Genomic DNA, 17,586 nt, shown 5'->3' with positions numbered 1-17,586 from the left:
GTAGGAATCACAGGCAGGGGGTATGGTAGCAGGAAGAGAGAATCTCCCCTTTGCTTAGCAATCAGCATGGCTCTGCCTTTGTCCGCCAGCCACTTCCCCTGGTAAGCTTCAGTTTCCCCTGCTGTGAAACGAAGTTTCCTTTTGCAGTGTTATCCCGTAGAATCTCAAGATGGTAACACATCCGGCACATGGCCCAGCTGCATATATATTTGTGGCTTTCCTGCCCCTGGTGGGCAGCACAAAGCCAAGGAGTCAAACCCAAGTTCTCTTTCTCTACCAGTGTCAGTAGAAGCCGATGGAGAATCGAGCTCTGGACCCAGGGATTCGGGACTCCTATGGCACCACCAGCCACCCCTCCCACAAGGGGACCCTGGAGAAGGCCAGGAACAACATCAGAGACCTGATGTCCAAGCTGACCGAGGGCCAATATGTGCTGTGCCGGTGGACAGATGGACTGTATTACCTTGGGAAGATCAAGAGGGTAAACCTTGCCTCTGCTCCCTGTTCCTGGGCACAGCATCTTGTCACTCTGCAGAGAGGGAAATAAATGTCTTCCTTGCCCTTGAACCCAAGTGAGAGGGGGAAGGGGCAGAGCCTGGTTTTTCAGGCGCCATCTTGCTGCCACCTTATCTAAACGGGTTCTTTAGAAAAGTACTCCAAGAGTCGAAGAGGAGGACCCGGGACCGCCTGGCCTGCTCTGTCCCTTATCTGGGATGGTATATTTCCGGGAACTCAGGAACTGGGAGCACACTCCCTCCAGGAACTGCCACCTCTTGTCCTTCTGGGCTGGCTCTACTTTCTAGAACACACAAAGTGGCTCTAGGGAAGTTCCTGTTCCACCTTGGCTTCCCCCCAGCTACTTCCTCACACTGCCCCTCCCTTTCTGCACCGTAGGTCAGCAGTTCTAAGCAAAGCTGCCTGGTGACTTTCGAAGATAACTCCAAATACTGGGTCCTGTGGAAGGACATACAGCATGGTGAGTACTCCTGCGGTTTGGGGTACCCATGCCCTCAGGTCACCTCTCCTTGACCACCTCCCATTTTTTCCCTTCTGTTCCTCCACCTCCTAGTCTTGACACCTGGCCCTGTCCAGGGACCTGGCCCCACCCCCACCCAAGCTCACCTGAGATGGCGATCATAGGAACAATTGTGCATTTGTTTGGAAAGGCACTTTAACTGCAGCCGCCATGCCCTGAGTCCCCATAACCTCTTTCGGAAGGCAGGACAGGTGGGCTGAGTGACTCGGGTAGGTACTGGGAGGGCCGGTACTGCTCTTGGGTCTGGTTCACTTTCATGCTGCACATGGTCTCCTGCACAAAGCTCTGGGCCCGTCAGGGACTAGGAATGGGGTGGGGCACAGGTGTTCAGTCAGTCTGAACGGTCCCCTCTAGCTGGGAACCTCGTGTCCTCTAGCGACATGTGAAGACAATGCTGGAGGAGCTCTGTCACTGGGGACAGGAGAAAGGCCTAGAAAGCACAGTGGGACCAGGGGGCTGAAAACCAACCGACATACCTGAGAGGGAGGGGCCCCAGCTTTGAGGGTTGGAAGGAGCTGGGTTGGGATCTGCACCTTTGATGCCAGGACTTCTGACAGTCTCAGTTATATAGAGACTAGTCCCCACCCAGCCGGTATTCATTCAACCAGCACCCCTTGGGTGCTTGCATGTTCAGGGCCCTGTGGGGAATACAGAATGGAACCAGTCCGGCCATCCTGCCCTCAGAGAAGTAACATTCTCTCACAGAGATGGTGACTGGCATTCTCACCACTATTCTCTATTCCCATATGCAAGACAGACAAAATCAGTCACAGCACAGAGCTTTAAGCAGCCACTACTAATCAATCTAGGAGCCCTAATGACTAAGAGTTTGCTGCTAACTGATAGGCTGTCAGCTCAGACCCGGCAGCCCTGCAGGAGAAAGGCCTGGCGATCTATGCCTAGCAGACCCTACGAGGCACTTCTGCTTTGTCACAAGGAGTCCCGATGAATTGACAGGGACTCGATGGCACCCAGCAGGAACAAAGACTAATCACAGTTGGCATGAGAGAAGGAACCTGTTCCCATTTGCATGGGTACGGGGAGAAAAGAGCAGGTTGCAGGATTGCGTGAACCTGAGACCTTAGGCCAAATTCAAGCCCTGCCACCAACTAGTTGTGTGTTCTTGGTCAAGTGATGAAACCTAGCTGAGTCTCAATTTGTTCATCCAAAAAGGGGGATCGTGAGATACTGGCCTCTCAGAGTGGTGAGGGTCCGACGAGCTCATCCACTAGGACTAATGCTGCTCCACAAAGGTGACCGTGAGAGCAAGGCAGTGAGTGCCTAAAAACCTTGTTATCCTCAAGGCCAGATTCCATGAGGTCTTCCACGGAGAGGTTGCACAACCCAACCAGGGAGAATAGCTTCCCCATTGGCCCCAGCTTTCTGGCTAAGGCGTCTAAGACAGAAGGATCCTTCCCCTAGCCTCTCTCACCCCAAATTTATTCTAGAGAGAGCCAGAACAATGAAGACCTGTCCCCTCTCCTGGGGTTACCATCGTCATGAAAGCATACGGAAGCAGCTGAAGGACAAAACGTTTTTACCTTCCCAGACCTTGAGCAGAAATCTGACCGACCGTGCAGCACCCACTGTGGAGGCACTACGGGGCTCAGCTGGAGAACAGCTCATCCCCCTGCCTGACGACTGCTGCTTGTGGCAGAAAGGGGGCCCCTTCCTGTCAGGACAGTGGTCCTTCTAGCATCTTCCCAGACAAGCGCATAGGCTGGGCTCGCTGTAGTAACTGATGGATCCGTTCCTTAAGTCAGAGAGGTTCCGCTAACACCTGCTGTGGGCACCCTTTCCTGGGGCCATAAACAGGATGAAAAGGTATTCATGAAATGTTCATGAACTATGCAACCCTTCACCCTCTGTGGACCCTTCCGTTGAACTTGATTCAAAAGAGCCATTTAAATTATGAGACTGTTGGAAACATGTTTTGGGGTCTGTTTGTGTGTTTTTGTTTTTTTTACTATGTGAAGATTATTACTGTTAACGTGGAACAGAATTTCAAATTCTTGTGGAATCCAAACTTTCTGAAGCCACTGAGGCTGGCTGAGTCCAGGACACTCTTTCTGAGGTCATTTTAAAACCTTAAACCAGAAATATCCCTCGAAGTGTTCTTCAAATAATTCCCAAAGCCAAACTCACGGCCATCGAGCCGATGCCAACTCATAGCGACCCTGTAGAGCAGGGCCGAACTGTCCGTGTGGGTTTCTGAGACTGTAAGTCCTCTGGGTGCAGAAAGTCTCATCTTTGTCCCTCGTAGCAGCTGATAGTTTCAAACTGCTGACCGGTTAGCAGCCCAATTCGGTACCCACTGTGCTACTTGAGCTCCGTTTAAACCAAATCATAGTTCAGTTACGTCAGCAAAAGATTGTCTGCCTTGAGCCTGGTGCCCTCTTTTTTTTTTTCCCTGTACTCTCTTAAAGAACTGTCTGTATGGGTTCAAACGGACAACAGCAGCCAGAAAGGTTAGCCAGGAAGCTCAGGGCCAAGAACATCCTGGAAACGGAGGGTGAGCCTTGTTACACAACTCGGAGGGATCTGAGTCACTGACTTACCCATGGAGAAATCTCTGAACTGGACAAGGCTGTTTTGCTGTGTCTATTGCTCACATCAACAAAAATAAAAGAAGATATTTTTAAATTTGGTAGCAAAAAAGGAAATTGTGAAACTTCTTATGTACAGTAAAGGCGCTGTGATTATGTTTAAAAGAGTCTCGATCTTCCAGAGACCCGTAGTGAAAAATATACCAAGTTTCCACACTCTACGGAAAAATGACTTGGTGTCTGGGACTTGATTCAAAAGAATGCAGGAGTGGAAGAGTGGGTGGGAACAGTTGGAAGAAGGCGGCCTGGGAGTTCATAATTATTGATGAGAACATGGAGTTCCGTTATAGCATCATGTCTATTATGTAAGCTTTAGCTGTTTTTTAAGTTTTCACATAATCAACTTAAACATAGGCACCGTAAACCTGTTTCACCCAACAAGAGAGGCAGCAGGATGTGGACAAAGAAACAAAGGACTTGTCAAAACTGCCATGGGTTTGAATCCCACCTCCCCTATGGACTCAAGTCTCTGGGCCTTGATGTCCCGGTCTTTGTGATGGGGTCGTAACGATGGACGACCCTGTGTGGTTGGACTTGAGCTAGGCCGGCAAGTGGCAGCGAATCCGCAGCTGGGATGGGAACTGAAAGCAGTGACCATCGCCGAGCCAGACCTGACCCTGGAGGGCCTCTCTTTCAGCCGGTGTCCCAGGCGAAGAGCCCAAGTGCAGCATCTGCCTGGGGAAGACGGCCACGCCGCTGAACGAGATCCTCATCTGCGGGAAATGCGGCCTGGGTGAGTGCCCCTTGCGGCCCCTTGCGGTCACCACTCCGGACTTCTGGAGTCCCAGAGGGTTTCCTGTGTCTCTCGGAACTCCAGGGTGTCTGGGAGTGAGGGCTCAGGGAGGTGACTCTTTAAGGAGAGAAGAGGCTTCTGGAGAGTAAGGCGGGGTGCAGTGTGGGAAGCCCCCCTTGTGTGGAGAGCATGGGTGTGAGGCACAGGCTGAAGCCAAGCTTCGGTGCCTCCACGCCGGCACGTTTTTTTTCCTTTTGTAGTCCTTTGCCTGGACACTATCTTGGCCATGCAGGTGGCCCTCGCAGGTGCAGTTGGGCCATTCCCTGCCCCAGCCTTGCCACCGTTGGGCCGAATGACCTTGGGCCACTACTTCCTTGTGGGCATTCACCACCTGCTTCTCTGCCGTAGGTTACCACCAGCAATGCCATATCCCCATAGCAGGCAGTGCCAACCAGCCCCTGCTCACACCCTGGTTCTGTCGACGATGCATCTTCGCACTGGCTGTGCGGGTGAGCCTCTGCCCTTCCTAGTCCTTGCTTTCCCCCTCTGCCAGTCCGGAAGCCCAGACACCCTCCTTCACAGAGGTTGAGCTCCAAGCAGGGCCACCGCTAGGCTTTGGAGATCTCTGGGTGGCGTCACGGGTTACACATGGGGCTGTCAACTGCAACGTCAGCAGTTCAAAGCTACCAATTGCTCCACAGGAGACAGGCTTTCTACTCCTATAAAGGTTTCTAGTCTCAGAACCTCACTCGGGCAGTTCTACTTTGTCCTCTAGGGTCATTACAAGTCAAATTGACTCGATGGCATTGACTTATGGACCAGCTCTCTATGCCAGGCTACTTAACTTCCCGGGCCTCCCTGAGCCTCGGGTTCCTCAGCTGAACCACGGACATGGGTTTGGGGTGTCAGGAGGTCTCCAGTAACTGATAACCAAGCTGCCTTCCCACTGATAGCAGCTCACAGCACCCCCAGGAGTGTCAGGGGAGAGCTGTGCTACTGAGGGGTTTCCCACCAGGTGTCAACTACAGCGGCCACCATTTTGGTCATGTGGACCATCTGCATCACCCAGGGACTTCTCCAATAATCAGTGCTTTATTAAGAGAGAAAAATCTGTGTGTCCGTGCCCACACCCATTACATTGTCACTTTGCTTGCATTTATGACTTTGAATAGCAGTATTAATGGCGGTCCTTTTGGGATTGATGAGGGGGGAAATGGAGTTAGTTCCTAGCTTTTCTCCACTTTGAACCCCTCCCAAACATCTGGGCCTCTTGTGGTGACATGCGGGGCCCAGCCGGGGTCCCGCGGGTGACTCTGGCTTTCGTCTCCCCCAGAAAGGCGGCGCGCTGAAGAAGGGTGCCATTGCCCGGACGCTGCAGGCCGTGAAGATGGTGCTGTCCTACCGGCCAGAGGAGCTCGAGTGGGACTCGCCCCACCGCACAAACCAGCAGCAATGCTACTGCTACTGCGGGGGCCCCGGAGAGTAAGGCCCCGAGGGGTGGGATCATGGGGGGAAAGGTTCACAGTGCCTGTCTGGCACGGAGTAAGCACTTATTTATTTAATAGGTGTGAACTGCCTGGGGAGGGGGGTGCGTGGCTAATAAATGGAAGCTAACCCTTTAACTGTCAAAGCCAAGTTAAATAGGCTACCTGGTAGGATATTATGATCCTTTTCAGTGGAGGTGTGCAAGCGCGGAGCTGGGCATCCCGCTGTGAAGGTGCTATCGGGGGAACTCTCGCTCTGGCTGGGGGGAAATGAGTTTACTTCTTCTTTGCTGGGTCTCCATGGAGATCGATGAGCTGTGTGCAGTTGCGCCTGCTCCCTTGGGCTGGCTGACGGCTGCACCAAGTATTGTGGGAGGAACCACAGAAGTAGGAGATGGCGGTCTCTACCCTTCAGGATCTCCCAACCAAATCTCAGTCCCCAGCCTTGTTGTAGAAAACTAGGGGTCTGGAGGCTGCTCAACTCTCAAAGGGTCCCAACCTCCTTGGGGGCTTTGGGAGGCCTAAGGGTAACAGATGAAGAGATGCTTGTAGGAACTTGACCAGCGCCAAGGCTGGGTTTCTTACTGCCTAAAGGGCAGTTTCAAGGTGAAGCTTCAGAATCCATCTCCTAGCTGGGTCAACCAAAAAGAGTGGGTCTGCAGCCTTGCACTGACTTTAACCACCTAGGCATTTCTAGTCCTGGTGTCAGGTGAAGCACTCCTGAGGAGGTGGGAGCAAAGTATGATTAAGGAATTGGCTTTTTCCACTTCATGAATAGTCAGTGACTCCTTGAGTAGCGTGGTGGTTCCTACCTGCCCACATGGAGTTTACTGGACTCCTCCCTGGGAGCCTCCTGTCAGTGGTCTTTGGGAAGCAGGGTTCAGAGATCAGGACCCCTGTGTGGCCAGATGGGGTGAGAGCATGGGCTTTAAAGTTGGGGCGACCAGATTTTAATCACCCGCCACCCCTTGATTTCTTTTGCTTTTTAAATCATTTTATTGGGGGCCCTTACAGCTCTTATCACCATCCATCCATCCATCCATCCATCCATCCATCCATCCATCCATCCATCCAGTGTCCTTGTTTTCTGAGTGACTTTGAGCCTGTCCCTCAAGTGCTGAGTCCTCGGCAAAATGGGGACAGTCTTGTATCGGATGATGAGATCAAATGAGGTAGCCTAAGCCCTGGCCCCAGGTGTGGCCAGAGTGTCCTGAACATGTGGCTTCCTTCCCTTTCCCGGAGTGGGAGGACGGGTTTGTGTCGGGTGGTCCCTGAGGCTGGGGCAGTGGGAGGGCTGAGCCCGGCTCCCGTCTCCCTAGATGGTACCTGCGGATGCTGCAGTGCTACCGATGCAGACAGTGGTTCCACGAGGCCTGCACGCAGTGCCTCAATGAGCCCATGATGTTCGGAGACCGGTAGGTACTGCCCTAATCTGGGGAGCATGCCCTTGGGGAGGAGGTCCTGGGTGAGGGTTGGCAGCAGCGCCTTCATATGGCCTGTCTGTGGAGGGCACTTCAGGGTGGTGAACCCCAGGGGGCAGGAGAGGAGCAAGTTAGGCCATGTCTGTTTGCCGAGACCTTGTAGGGCAGGAGTTCTCAACCTGGAGGTTGCGGCCTTTTCACAGGGGTCGCCTGAGTCATAACAGTAGCAAAATGACAGTTATGAAGTAGCAACGAAATGATTTGATGGATGGATGTCATCACAACATGAGGAACTGTATGAAAGGGTAGCGGCATGAGGAAGGTTGAGAACCACTGTTGTCGGGGATTTTAGACAAAGCCCTTTCCTCTCTCAACCTCCTTCTCTTCAAATGTGTGTGTGGGGGGAGGTGACATAGCCCTCTCCCCATCCCTGCTGTAGTAGCTGGAGGGCAAATGGGTACTTTGACTAGAATTCTAACCATATGACATTATGTCTGGCTGTTGGTCAGTATCCATGGATGGTGTTTTGTGTGCCTAGGGGAGAGGGTGACCTCTGCAGGCCAGCCTGGCTCATGGCCCTGTGAGCTCAGCCACACTCCGGGGTGATGGAGTTTGGGGAAGGGAGTTGGAGGTAGGGAGCAGGCCTGGATTCCTGTGTTGGTCTAACCTGGTCCCCCTCCCTCGTGTCCTCCAGGGCCCTCAGCCCTAGTAGTAAGACTGCTGACTATGGAAAAGGCAGGGGGAGGGGGACAGGACCGGACTAGGGTGGGATGGCAGAGCCCTCCCCACCACAGACCACCTCTCCACACACACAGGTTCTACCTATTCTTCTGCTCCGTGTGTAACCAGGGCCCAGAGTACATCGAGAGGCTGCCTCTGCGATGGTAAGAGGAAGGGTGGGGCTTGACCAGGACCACTCTGTCTCTTCCCAGACCCCCTGTCCCCTACCCTCTGAGAACAGTTCTGTTCCAGGGACCCGATCCCAGCCTTGTCCTACCCTTAGCTGGGTCCCAGGAGGCTCCCACCCTGGTGGGTCAGGCTGCCGCCTCAGCCCGCTCCCCTCCTTGGCCTCTTGTCCAGGGTGGACGTGGTTCACCTGGCTCTCTACAACCTGGGTGTGCAGAGCAAGAAGAAGTACTTCGACTTCGAGGAGATCCTAGCTTTTGTCAACCACCACTGGGAGCTCCTGCAGCTCGGCAAGGTATGCGGGGCCGTGGGGCACCAGAGCAGCGAATGTGGGGCCACTTGGGTTCACAGAGGCAGCGCCTTCCTCCGAGCTAGATGTCTGAGCTCTCTCTGTCTAAGGGCGGTAGCTGGGACCAGAGACCTGGAAGTCCCTTGCACTTGAGCCTCTGCCCCCAAGTCCAGGCCTGTGAACCTGTGCCCTGTAAGAGGCTTCTTGAGCCTAGGTGTTGGCTGGGCCTCCTGGCCTCAGCCACAGGGAGCTGCTGAACCGTACAGCTACGTTTGACTCGCTGCGGATCTCCTAGCTAGAATAGAAGCCAAGTGGGCTCGCCCCCTCCTGGTCCTTCTGTGAATGGCAGGTGTGAAGGGCCTGGGAGCTGTGGAGTCACGAGGATCCCAGAGGTGGGAAACCGATCACCAGCCTCAGCTTGGTGGCTCAGCAGGAACTAGAACCCGGACCCCTCCCCTAGTTACTTCCACTGTGGGACAGTGTCCGCTCTTCCGAGTGGCACTCTTAGAATCCTCCCCACCATATCCGGAGTCAGCATCCACTCTGCTGACTGCCCCATCATTCTCTCTTGAATGAGACAGGGATCAGGGGATAAAAAGAACACCCTTTATACATCACCAAGAGTTTTTGTTAATGATTGACTGTCATTTGCAGTGTCTAATTATCTATTTATAAAAAAAATAACAGCTCTGACATTTTGCTAAATAACATTTTTATCCCCTAATCTATAAGAAACCATGACATGTTCCTGGCGGGAAATATTTAACGTATAAGGAAATAGACCAAAAAAAATACAATCAATGTCCCCACCACCCAGAAATAACCGGTGTTCCTTGTGAGGGCCACTTCCTTTCAGCCTCTCTGCTACCCATATTGCTCCTTATCAGATGATTCGGATTATACTGTATACATGATTTTAAGTCCTTTTAATTTTTAGTGTCTCTCGTAAGTCTCACCAGCATCTTCAGAAACATTGTTGACAGTTACATCACTTACCACCTGTTTGTTTCTGGAGGGAAAACTGGAGCCCTTCCCACCAGTGGTGGTGGGTTTTTTGGTTTGTTTTGTGCATTTGGCCCCCATGAGAAAGAGTGTTACTGCTAGCATTTTGTATTGGGTCTGCATGGGAGACTCCAGGGAATAGTGGTATTGGGTCAGAGGTCTAGACATTTTCAGCCCTGGTGGTGTAGGGCTGCTCACCACAAGGTCAGCGGTTCTAGTGCACCAGCTGCTTCTCAGAAGACAGATGAGGCTTTCTGCTCTCCCCCCACCCATCCCAAAGATTGACAGTTTGAGAAACCCTAGGAACCCACTCTTTACTCCCTTCAGGTTGCTAGGAGTCTGATGGCAGTGAATTTTGGGGGGGAGGGGAGAAAGGGGGGTTGGTTGATCCATTTGGGACAGGAGTTCTTCCCATCTGCAGATGGTGAAGGACACTCAGAGGGGAGGGAGGTCAGGGTTCTCTTGTGCAGGGCTCCGGAGCGTCGGAGATGGAAGGGAGGGAGGGGATGGGCTGGGCCCCCTCAGACGCCACGTTCCTGGGTCTGACCGTCCTGCTGCCCTGCCCCTCAGCTGACCAGCACCCCCATGACGGACCGAGGACCTCATCTCCTCAACGCTCTGAACAGCTACAAAAGCCGGTGCGTGCAGGGAGGGGCCGGAGCTCCACAGGTGCCCCCAGCAGGTGGAAAATCCCTCTAAAGCTTCTTCCCATCTCCTGGTCTTTCCTGAAGCCAGCCGTGCTCCCTTTCTGGGTATCCCTCCCCTTGTACTACCCCACCTCCTTTGCAAAACCTCCCCGAGCTCCCCAGCTGCCTGGCACATTTTGATGCTGGGTCTGCCCCATGACCCCTCCTGCTCCAGCCATTTTTAGCTCTCGACTGGGCATTGGGGGAGTCGATTCTTCACCTCTGGGTGCACTAGTCATCCTCAGCTATCCCCCAGCCTGACCACACCCCTCACTCCCACCACAGGGAATGGGCAGGCCTCTGAGCCTGGCAGTCAGGACTCCTTTAAGATCACCCTGCCTGCTCATCTCATCTGCTCGTTACCCGTCCTGGGTGCCATCTGTGCCAAACCCCCTTCTCCCAACTCAGTGCCTTTGATCCTCCACTTCCTCTGTCTGGAATTCTTGTCTGTCCCTTTTATTCATTTATCGCATCAACCAGCACCCAATAGCTGCGGTGTCAGGCCCCAGGCTAAGTGCAGAGGATGCTAAGGGGCCCGAGACAAGGTTCTTGAATGTGTGACATCTTCCTGGACCTCTCTAGGCAGAATCAACCACTCTGCTATTGGGCCAGCTCCTTTCCCCGGGGACAGTGACCCCCCACCCCCGCCGCTCCCCCCATAGGGGGATACCTGGGTCATGGCAGCTCAGCCAGTGTTAGAAAAGTGGTATAAAATACCTGGAGTGCTTTCCATCTCCTTGGGGTGGTGGGGCGGGGGAGACCAGAGACCAGAATGGTGCAGAATCCAGTTGTCTGAGCCCCAGGAGTTCCACTGGGCGGGAGGCAGCCTTGCAGTAGGAGGTGGGAGAGAGCCACTGAGAACCACCAAGTGCAGGAGGAAGGAGGTGCCAGCAACACCCTCGCCGCCCCCTGGAGCTCCTGAGCCCCCTGGAGTCTCCAGAGCTGAACTCTGGAGTTCAGCTGTGGGTCCAGAGAGGGGAGTTTGTTGCTTGACCCCACTCACAGAGAGGACAGACCCACAGACGCCAGAGCTGGCTCTTTCCCCTCCCCACCTCTCCCACCCCACCCCAGGTTCCTCTGTGGCAAAGAGATCAAGAAAAAGAAGTGCATCTTCCGCCTGCGTGTCCGCGTCCCTCCGAACCCCCCGGGGAAGCTGCTGCCGGACAGGGGGCTGGGGCCCAGTGAGAATGGCCGCGCCTCTGAGCTGCACAAGAGAGGAAAGAGCAAGCCTGGGTCAGTGCCTGGAACCCTGGGGCAGGGGCCACAGCGGAACTGTGTTTCTTTCTTAGGGGAACTGGGTTTCTCTCCTAGCTCCCAGACCCGGCCCATGGGGTGGGCCCGGAGAGTGCAGTGGTGTCCACATGAACACGAGGGCCTGCTCCCAGGCTGTCCTGCCAGGGGCCCCAGATTCCTTCTACCACAGTCCCCTTGTTGCCTTGCTCAGAGGGAAGCCAGGTTCTGGGACCCAACCTTGCTAGGCTAGAGGAGGCAGAGGTGAAGGGAAAATGGCTGTGTAAGGTGGGGGAGGGGTCTTCACTCCTCTGGCTGAGCTGAGCCCCCTCCTCTTAGGTGTGGGGTGCAGGGCATTGGTGTGGGCCTACAGAGGCCCCGTCTTCCTCTTCCTGCCTGCCCTCCCCTCTTCCAAACCACACGCCCCCCCCCCCCCTGCTGCCCCTCAACCTCCCCGTGAATGGGCCAGTGGAGGGGGCGGGGGGTGTCCAAGGCCCAAGGCTCCTCCAGGCCCTCACCTGGGCCACCCCTGACTGGGCCACCCTCTCCCTCCTCTTCTGTCTCCGCAGTCTGTCACCTCAGGAATTCCAGCAGCAGAAAAGGCGAGTTTATAGAAGAAAAAGATCAAAGTTTTTGCTGGAAGATGCTATTCCCAGTGTTAGTTTCCTGTTTTCTTCTCTCTGCCCCCAGCGTGTTAGGGACTCCTGGGCCAGGGGAAAAAACACAGTCTCCCTCTCCCAGCCCTGGGGGGTTGCCCCACTTCCCTCCCAGGGGAAGCCAGCTCCTAGCAAAGCCAGGCACCCCTTCCCAAGGCTCCCAAGAACACAAAGATGGGGAGAGTGGGAGTGGGGAGCAAGGGCAGGTAATGCCCTTGGGCACCGCTGTCCAGGTGGGGAAACTAGAAGTCCGTGGGGACAGTGATGTGCCTGAAGTCATCCATCCAAGCAGGGCCCCGGGGCAGGCACACACACTCTTTCTTCACGCCCCGTCCTTGCGGAGCCGTACTCAGACGTTACAGTGCACAGAGCCATTCAGATACGCAGTGGTTACAAGGCCCTTTTATTACCACCGTTATGCCATTGTACTGCGCTGCCTGCTGCCACGAAGCATGAAACAGGGCAGAGGTTCGTGAGTGACCCACTGTGTAGCGGAGGAAACCAAGGTGCAGGGAGGTAGAGACAGCCAGGGCTCGAACCAGGTGACTTGGCTCCTTGGTCAAGACTTGGGATGAGGAAGAAATGAGAAGTTCCCTTCTCCCAGGGGAGGGTCCAGCCCTCTGCAGCCCTGGCTGGACCAGCAGACAGCTGTGTGTGGCCTTAGGTGGGTGGGGATCAGGGGTGCTTGTGGGAGATGGGTTTGCTGCGCCCTACCTGATCCCCCCGCCACTACCTCCCTCTGTCCACAGAGCGACTTCACCTCGGCCTGGAGTACCAACCATCACCTGGCCAGCATCTTTGACTTCACACTGGATGAAATTCAGAGTTTAAAAAGGTAACCGTTATGTGGCTTAGGTGCCAATAGAGCTGTTGGGGGAAGAACAACAGAAAGGAGGCGACTGTGGGAGCCCCGGAGAGAGCTCTGCTCAGGAGACTGAAAGGGACAGAGGGGGAGGCCACCTCTGTTCCCCCAAGAGTGAATGAAGCAAGGTTCTGGAGAGGGTCAATCAGGAGAGCTGCCCAGGGGCATCCTGCATGGGGCCACCTCACCTGGAAGCATCTTCCTCTGGGAGTTCTCCCAGCATAACAGCCCCTGCCCCTCTCCCCCTGGTACCCAGGTACTCCCACCCTGGGGCTTTTGCTGCCTCTCCCGCTTTGCCGCTCATGCTGTGTCCTCTGCCTAGAACACCCCCCTCCCATTGTCTCCCCGCTCCTCGGACAACTCCAGCCCCTCCAGGAAAGCCTTGCTACTCCTCCCTAGTACCGTGTGCTCCTCACATTGCAGCGTAATGTAAGGATCCCGCCCCCTGACGCTCAGGGGAGGAGCTGGACTTCTCTGTGGGCCCAGAGGAGAGAGGTCACGCTGTTAGCTGGGTGGCCTTGGCTAACTTCTGTGACTCCTCGTGGGCATCATGAGGCTCAAGCCAGGTGCATCTCCAACGAGACCACTCTGAGCTGTAGCAGACTGCCCAAGTGCCCGGATTCACGCTTCTCCGCTTTACTGTCACCAAAGGCACCGGCAGCTTCGGAGGCTGGGTGCACAGATAGTGGCAGGCAGGCAGGAAGCAGCCATGGACATGATGGTGGGAAAATGCTAAATAGTGGGGAGTCAGGCCCCCCTGGGGATGAAGGGGGCTTGCATGTCCAGGGTGGAGAGAGGGCTAGAGGGGCTACCAGTGTCCCCAAGAGCCAGTTAGGCAGGCCCTTGCTGGACCAGGTGTCCAGCAGGCTCCCTCTCTGCCCCCTCTCAGCGCTAGCTCAGGCCAGACCTTCTTCTCGGACGTGGACTCCACGGATGCCGCCAGCACCTCTGGCTCCGCCTCCACCAGCCTCTCCTATGACTCCAGGTGAGCTTCCTGGGATCTGGCCCTGCCACCTCCCCCTTGTGTGACAGAGCACTTCGCTTGCACATTCCACTCTTGGGCTGGGGGTGTCATGGCTGTCTGGTATAGCGTGGGCCTGGCTGTGGGGCCCTCTGGTCAGCTCCCTGGAACTGGATGGAGCTGCGTATGAGCATTCCCCATGCTATGGTCTCATCCCTCCGTCATGTGGCACCACTTGCCGGGCAATTTCCTTCCCAGGGTTGATTTTGCATGGCTGGGCCTTTGACTGCAGGCTTCCTCCACTCTGTCCCAGTCCCCTGTGGCTTTCAGGGAGGGTCTGTGGAGACCTGATGGACAGAGGTGGCTTCCTGTCCAGGAGCCGTCTGCTGGCAGTCACTGGTCCTGAGCAGCACAGGGAGGGTGGGGGTGCAGAGCACATACAGGCATTCCGTAGGGACTTGGGAGGCTTCTTTAACGGTTTCAGGGTCCCTGAGGCCCTTGCAGGAGCCCTGGTGGTGTGGTGGGTTATATATTAGACGGCTAACCACAAAGTCAACAACTCCAACCCACCAGCTGCTCCGCGGGAGGAAGAGGAGGCTCTCTGCTCTCATAAAGACTTACAGCTTCGGAAACCCTAGGGAGCAGTCCTATCCTGCCCTCTTAGGGTGACTGTGAGTTCGAAGGGATTCAGGGCCAGTGGGTTTGGTGTTTTGGGTTCAAGGCCCTTGCAAAAGTAGAGTTGCAGGGCCTGGAGTGGCGGGGGTCTTGGCAGCTTTCTCTGTTTCAAAGGGTTTCCATCTCGGGGTCTCCCTGCTGTTGCCTATGTGCTCCTCAGTTGGTGCCGAGCCTCTCTGTGGACCCCTTCTTCTGTGTGAGCCCATCTCTCTGTTGAGTGCACGCATCTGTCCCTCCAGCTGACTCTGGGCTACAAGGTCCCCTCCCCACCCTTAGTCAACTCCCTCATCTACCAGTGATTGCTACTGAGGGGCAGGGCAGTGGAAGCTTCCGGGGACAGAGGGCGGCCCTGGAACGGTGCCCTGCTGATCCTTGAGTCTAGACATCTGGCATCTGCTCTCTAGCTTGGAAGCCTGGCTCTCCTACTCCCCAGCTGTCGGCCCTGAGCCTCCTTGGAGGGCGACTGTGTGGCCCCAGTGAGATAGCCGTGCTTAGGGCCGGCTAGAGCCTAGAAGCTGGGAGAGGCACTGGTGTGAGGCTCGACCTGTCTCAGCCCACCATCTTCCTCTCCCCACTCTTGGTACAGACGGACAGTGGGCAGTCGCAAGAGAAAGCTGGCAGCCAACGTATACATGCCGCTGCGGGCCAAGCGGCGGGCGGCCGAGCTGGGAGGGCGCTGCCCCTCAGACAGCAGTGCAGAGGGGCCCTCGGGCCCCGAGCGGCCAGACGACGGCATCGACAGCCACACCTTTGAAAGCCTCAGTGAGGATGACTCGTCCTTGTCCCACCTTAAGTCGTCCATCACCAACTACTTTGGCGCGGCTGGCCGGTTGGCCTGTGGGGAGAAGTACCAGGTGTTGGCTCGGAGGGTCACGCCACAGGGCAAGGTCCAGTACTTGGTGGAGTGGGAAGGGACCACTCCCTACTGACCAGCCCTCAGGGCCTGCCGGACCCAGGACAGCAGAAGCCACAGCCTCCCTGTTTCTCTCCAGATGGGGGTGGGGAGGAAAGGAGGGCCGGGCTACAAGTGTCTGGCTAAGGCCTTAGCCTGCCTGCCAGCCCACTCCCCTGTAAAGGCCTTCACCCCTGCTCTGTGCATAGTCTGTCTCCTAAGGTCAGAGTCAGTCTGCATTCCCTCTGTGCCCCTCACCCCATGTATTGGGTTCACATGCCCTCCATAGGCACCTTTCGCCCTCCACTGGACGCCCTCACCCCTGGCCCATGGGACAGCCAGTCTTCCCAAGGGCAATGTTGGGAGACTCGATGATGGTGTCTAAGAGGATGCCTCTCAGCTTCTTTCTCCCACTTTCCTGCCACCCCCTGCCCCGCCCCTTGGGAAGAGGTAGTAGGATGTGGGAGTCTCTCTTTGGATACCCGTGTAGCAGAGACTACCTGGAATGCCCAGTGAGGTCAGGTCTCTGCCTCGGGCTCCAGTGTACAGGCTGAACGAGAAGGCTACAGAGGTTGGTGCCTGAGGTCACTTCCTTCTTGGACCCCATCCCTCTCAGTTTTCATGGAGCTGGGCCTGGCCTTACTTGGGAACTGCAGTACCAGGCAGTGAGGGAGTCGAAAGTGGAGGAAAGAATCCATGCTGTGTTGAGATCCCAGACCGCCCCCCCAATCCTGTTGCCCTCCAGACCCCACACTGCCAGCTACACACAAAGGAAACACACCACACACACACACACACATACACACACGGAAGCTTCCATCCACGTGTCTTCATCCTACAGGGACACATCTCCGCGTAACCGCAACACACCTTCAGGTGTGTACACACTCCCTCCCCCTGCACTCCCTTCCAGTGGCAGCCTGGCTCCGGCCCTGGGCGCTCCGGGCTCTGTCTCGGGAGCTTGATTGCTGCAGCTAAATGTGAAATCCCAGGTCCCAGCCCCTTTCAGACTCTGGCCCCACAGGGAGGGAAGCACAGGGCTCCCTTACCTGCTGCTCCCTCCTGAAATTGACAATCACTTGGGGGCGGGATAGGATGGGATGGGATTTGTAAAGGGCTGCACCTTCCATTGCTGTCGAAGGGAAGCCTTTGTCAGCAGGAGGGTACCTATATACTCGAGTAGAAGCCGACCCGAATATCAGCTGAAGCACCTAATTTTACCACAAAAACTGCATGAAAACTGTGCTGAGAAGCTCGGCTTGTACAGGAGTATACACGGTAACTGGAATTCTTTACACTGCCATATAAACTTGGTCCCCAGTGGAGGAAAACCAAGAATGGTGAGGGGACCCCTCATTTGTGCTGCTTCCAGAGATGTTAGACTGACTCACTTGGAGAATGGAAACAAGTGCCTTGGGGGGGCACCAGATGGGGACCAGCCTTGCCAGCTGCCGCTGTGGCCTCCGGCGGGGCTGGGCCTTGCAGGCTACCTGGGAGGAGTGGTGGCAACAGCGGTAGGAGGCTTGAGGAGCTGGGTTTTCCATGACTAGGCCTGACACCCCTCTACCTTGAGGGATCCCTGAGATAGTTCACATTACCACCATCACCCCCACCTCAAACCTCATCTCCTCAGTGCCTTTCACACGGGGCCCTGCCTCTTGTGCACTGCCCAGCACACCCCCCTGCCTCGCTGGCATGACCCAGGCAGGGCCACCATTCTTCCTCAGCCCCACAGCTGCTGCTCTGAGGCGCCTGGCTGGGGACAAGTGGGGCGGGAGCTGAGAAGACAGGCAGCCCCTAGCCCAGCAGGAGGTGCTGGGTCTGGGGTCCCACCTGTGTCCCTGCCTGACTTCAGAGTACAGCAGCTACCCGGACCCGAGTTCCAGGCTTCCAAGGACACAGGGGCCCTGTTACACTGCACCTGTGCCTGCCCTCAGGTTCCCGACCCTGGGCAGGAAGGTGGGGGGCCCTCTTCCCCACTTGGAGTCTGTACTACAAGGTCCGCCCGAGTCCTGGCCCTCAGCCTTTCAGACCAGATGAGAGCTGTGTTACTGCCAACAGAGCTTATGAACCCTGTGCACCTTCTAAAAGACTTATGGTTTGAGTTGCTGCTTTTAATAACATGTTATATTAAAGTTATAATTAAT

General features: G+C 55.6%; 1 protein-coding gene and 1 pseudogene across 1 annotated transcript; both read left to right on the top strand.

Annotated features, from left to right (window-relative positions):
- Window positions 1–295: 295 nt before the first annotated feature.
- Window positions 296–5,724, top strand: LOC123522434 (annotated as a pseudogene).
- Window positions 5,725–5,749: 25 nt separating this feature from the next.
- PHF19 (PHD finger protein 19) lies at window positions 5,750–17,586 on the top strand. Its single transcript, XM_004712560.2, has 10 exons — window positions 5,750–5,857; window positions 7,179–7,274; window positions 8,096–8,164; window positions 8,361–8,481; window positions 10,048–10,115; window positions 11,235–11,396; window positions 11,963–12,050; window positions 12,799–12,884; window positions 13,801–13,896; window positions 15,134–17,586. The coding sequence occupies exons 1-10, from the start codon at window positions 5,763–5,765 to the stop codon at window positions 15,474–15,476; spliced, it is 1,224 nt and encodes a 407-aa protein (XP_004712617.2). The 5' UTR covers window positions 5,750–5,762; the 3' UTR covers window positions 15,477–17,586.

This window comes from Echinops telfairi, unplaced genomic scaffold (assembly GCF_000313985.2).
Source record: "Echinops telfairi isolate 266 unplaced genomic scaffold, ASM31398v2 ScPeMD7_7410;HRSCAF=8448, whole genome shotgun sequence".
Lineage (NCBI taxonomy): Eukaryota > Metazoa > Chordata > Mammalia > Afrosoricida > Tenrecidae > Echinops > Echinops telfairi.
The sequence above is the reverse complement of the archived record's forward strand: the minus strand, read 5'-3'. Positions and strand labels throughout refer to the sequence as shown.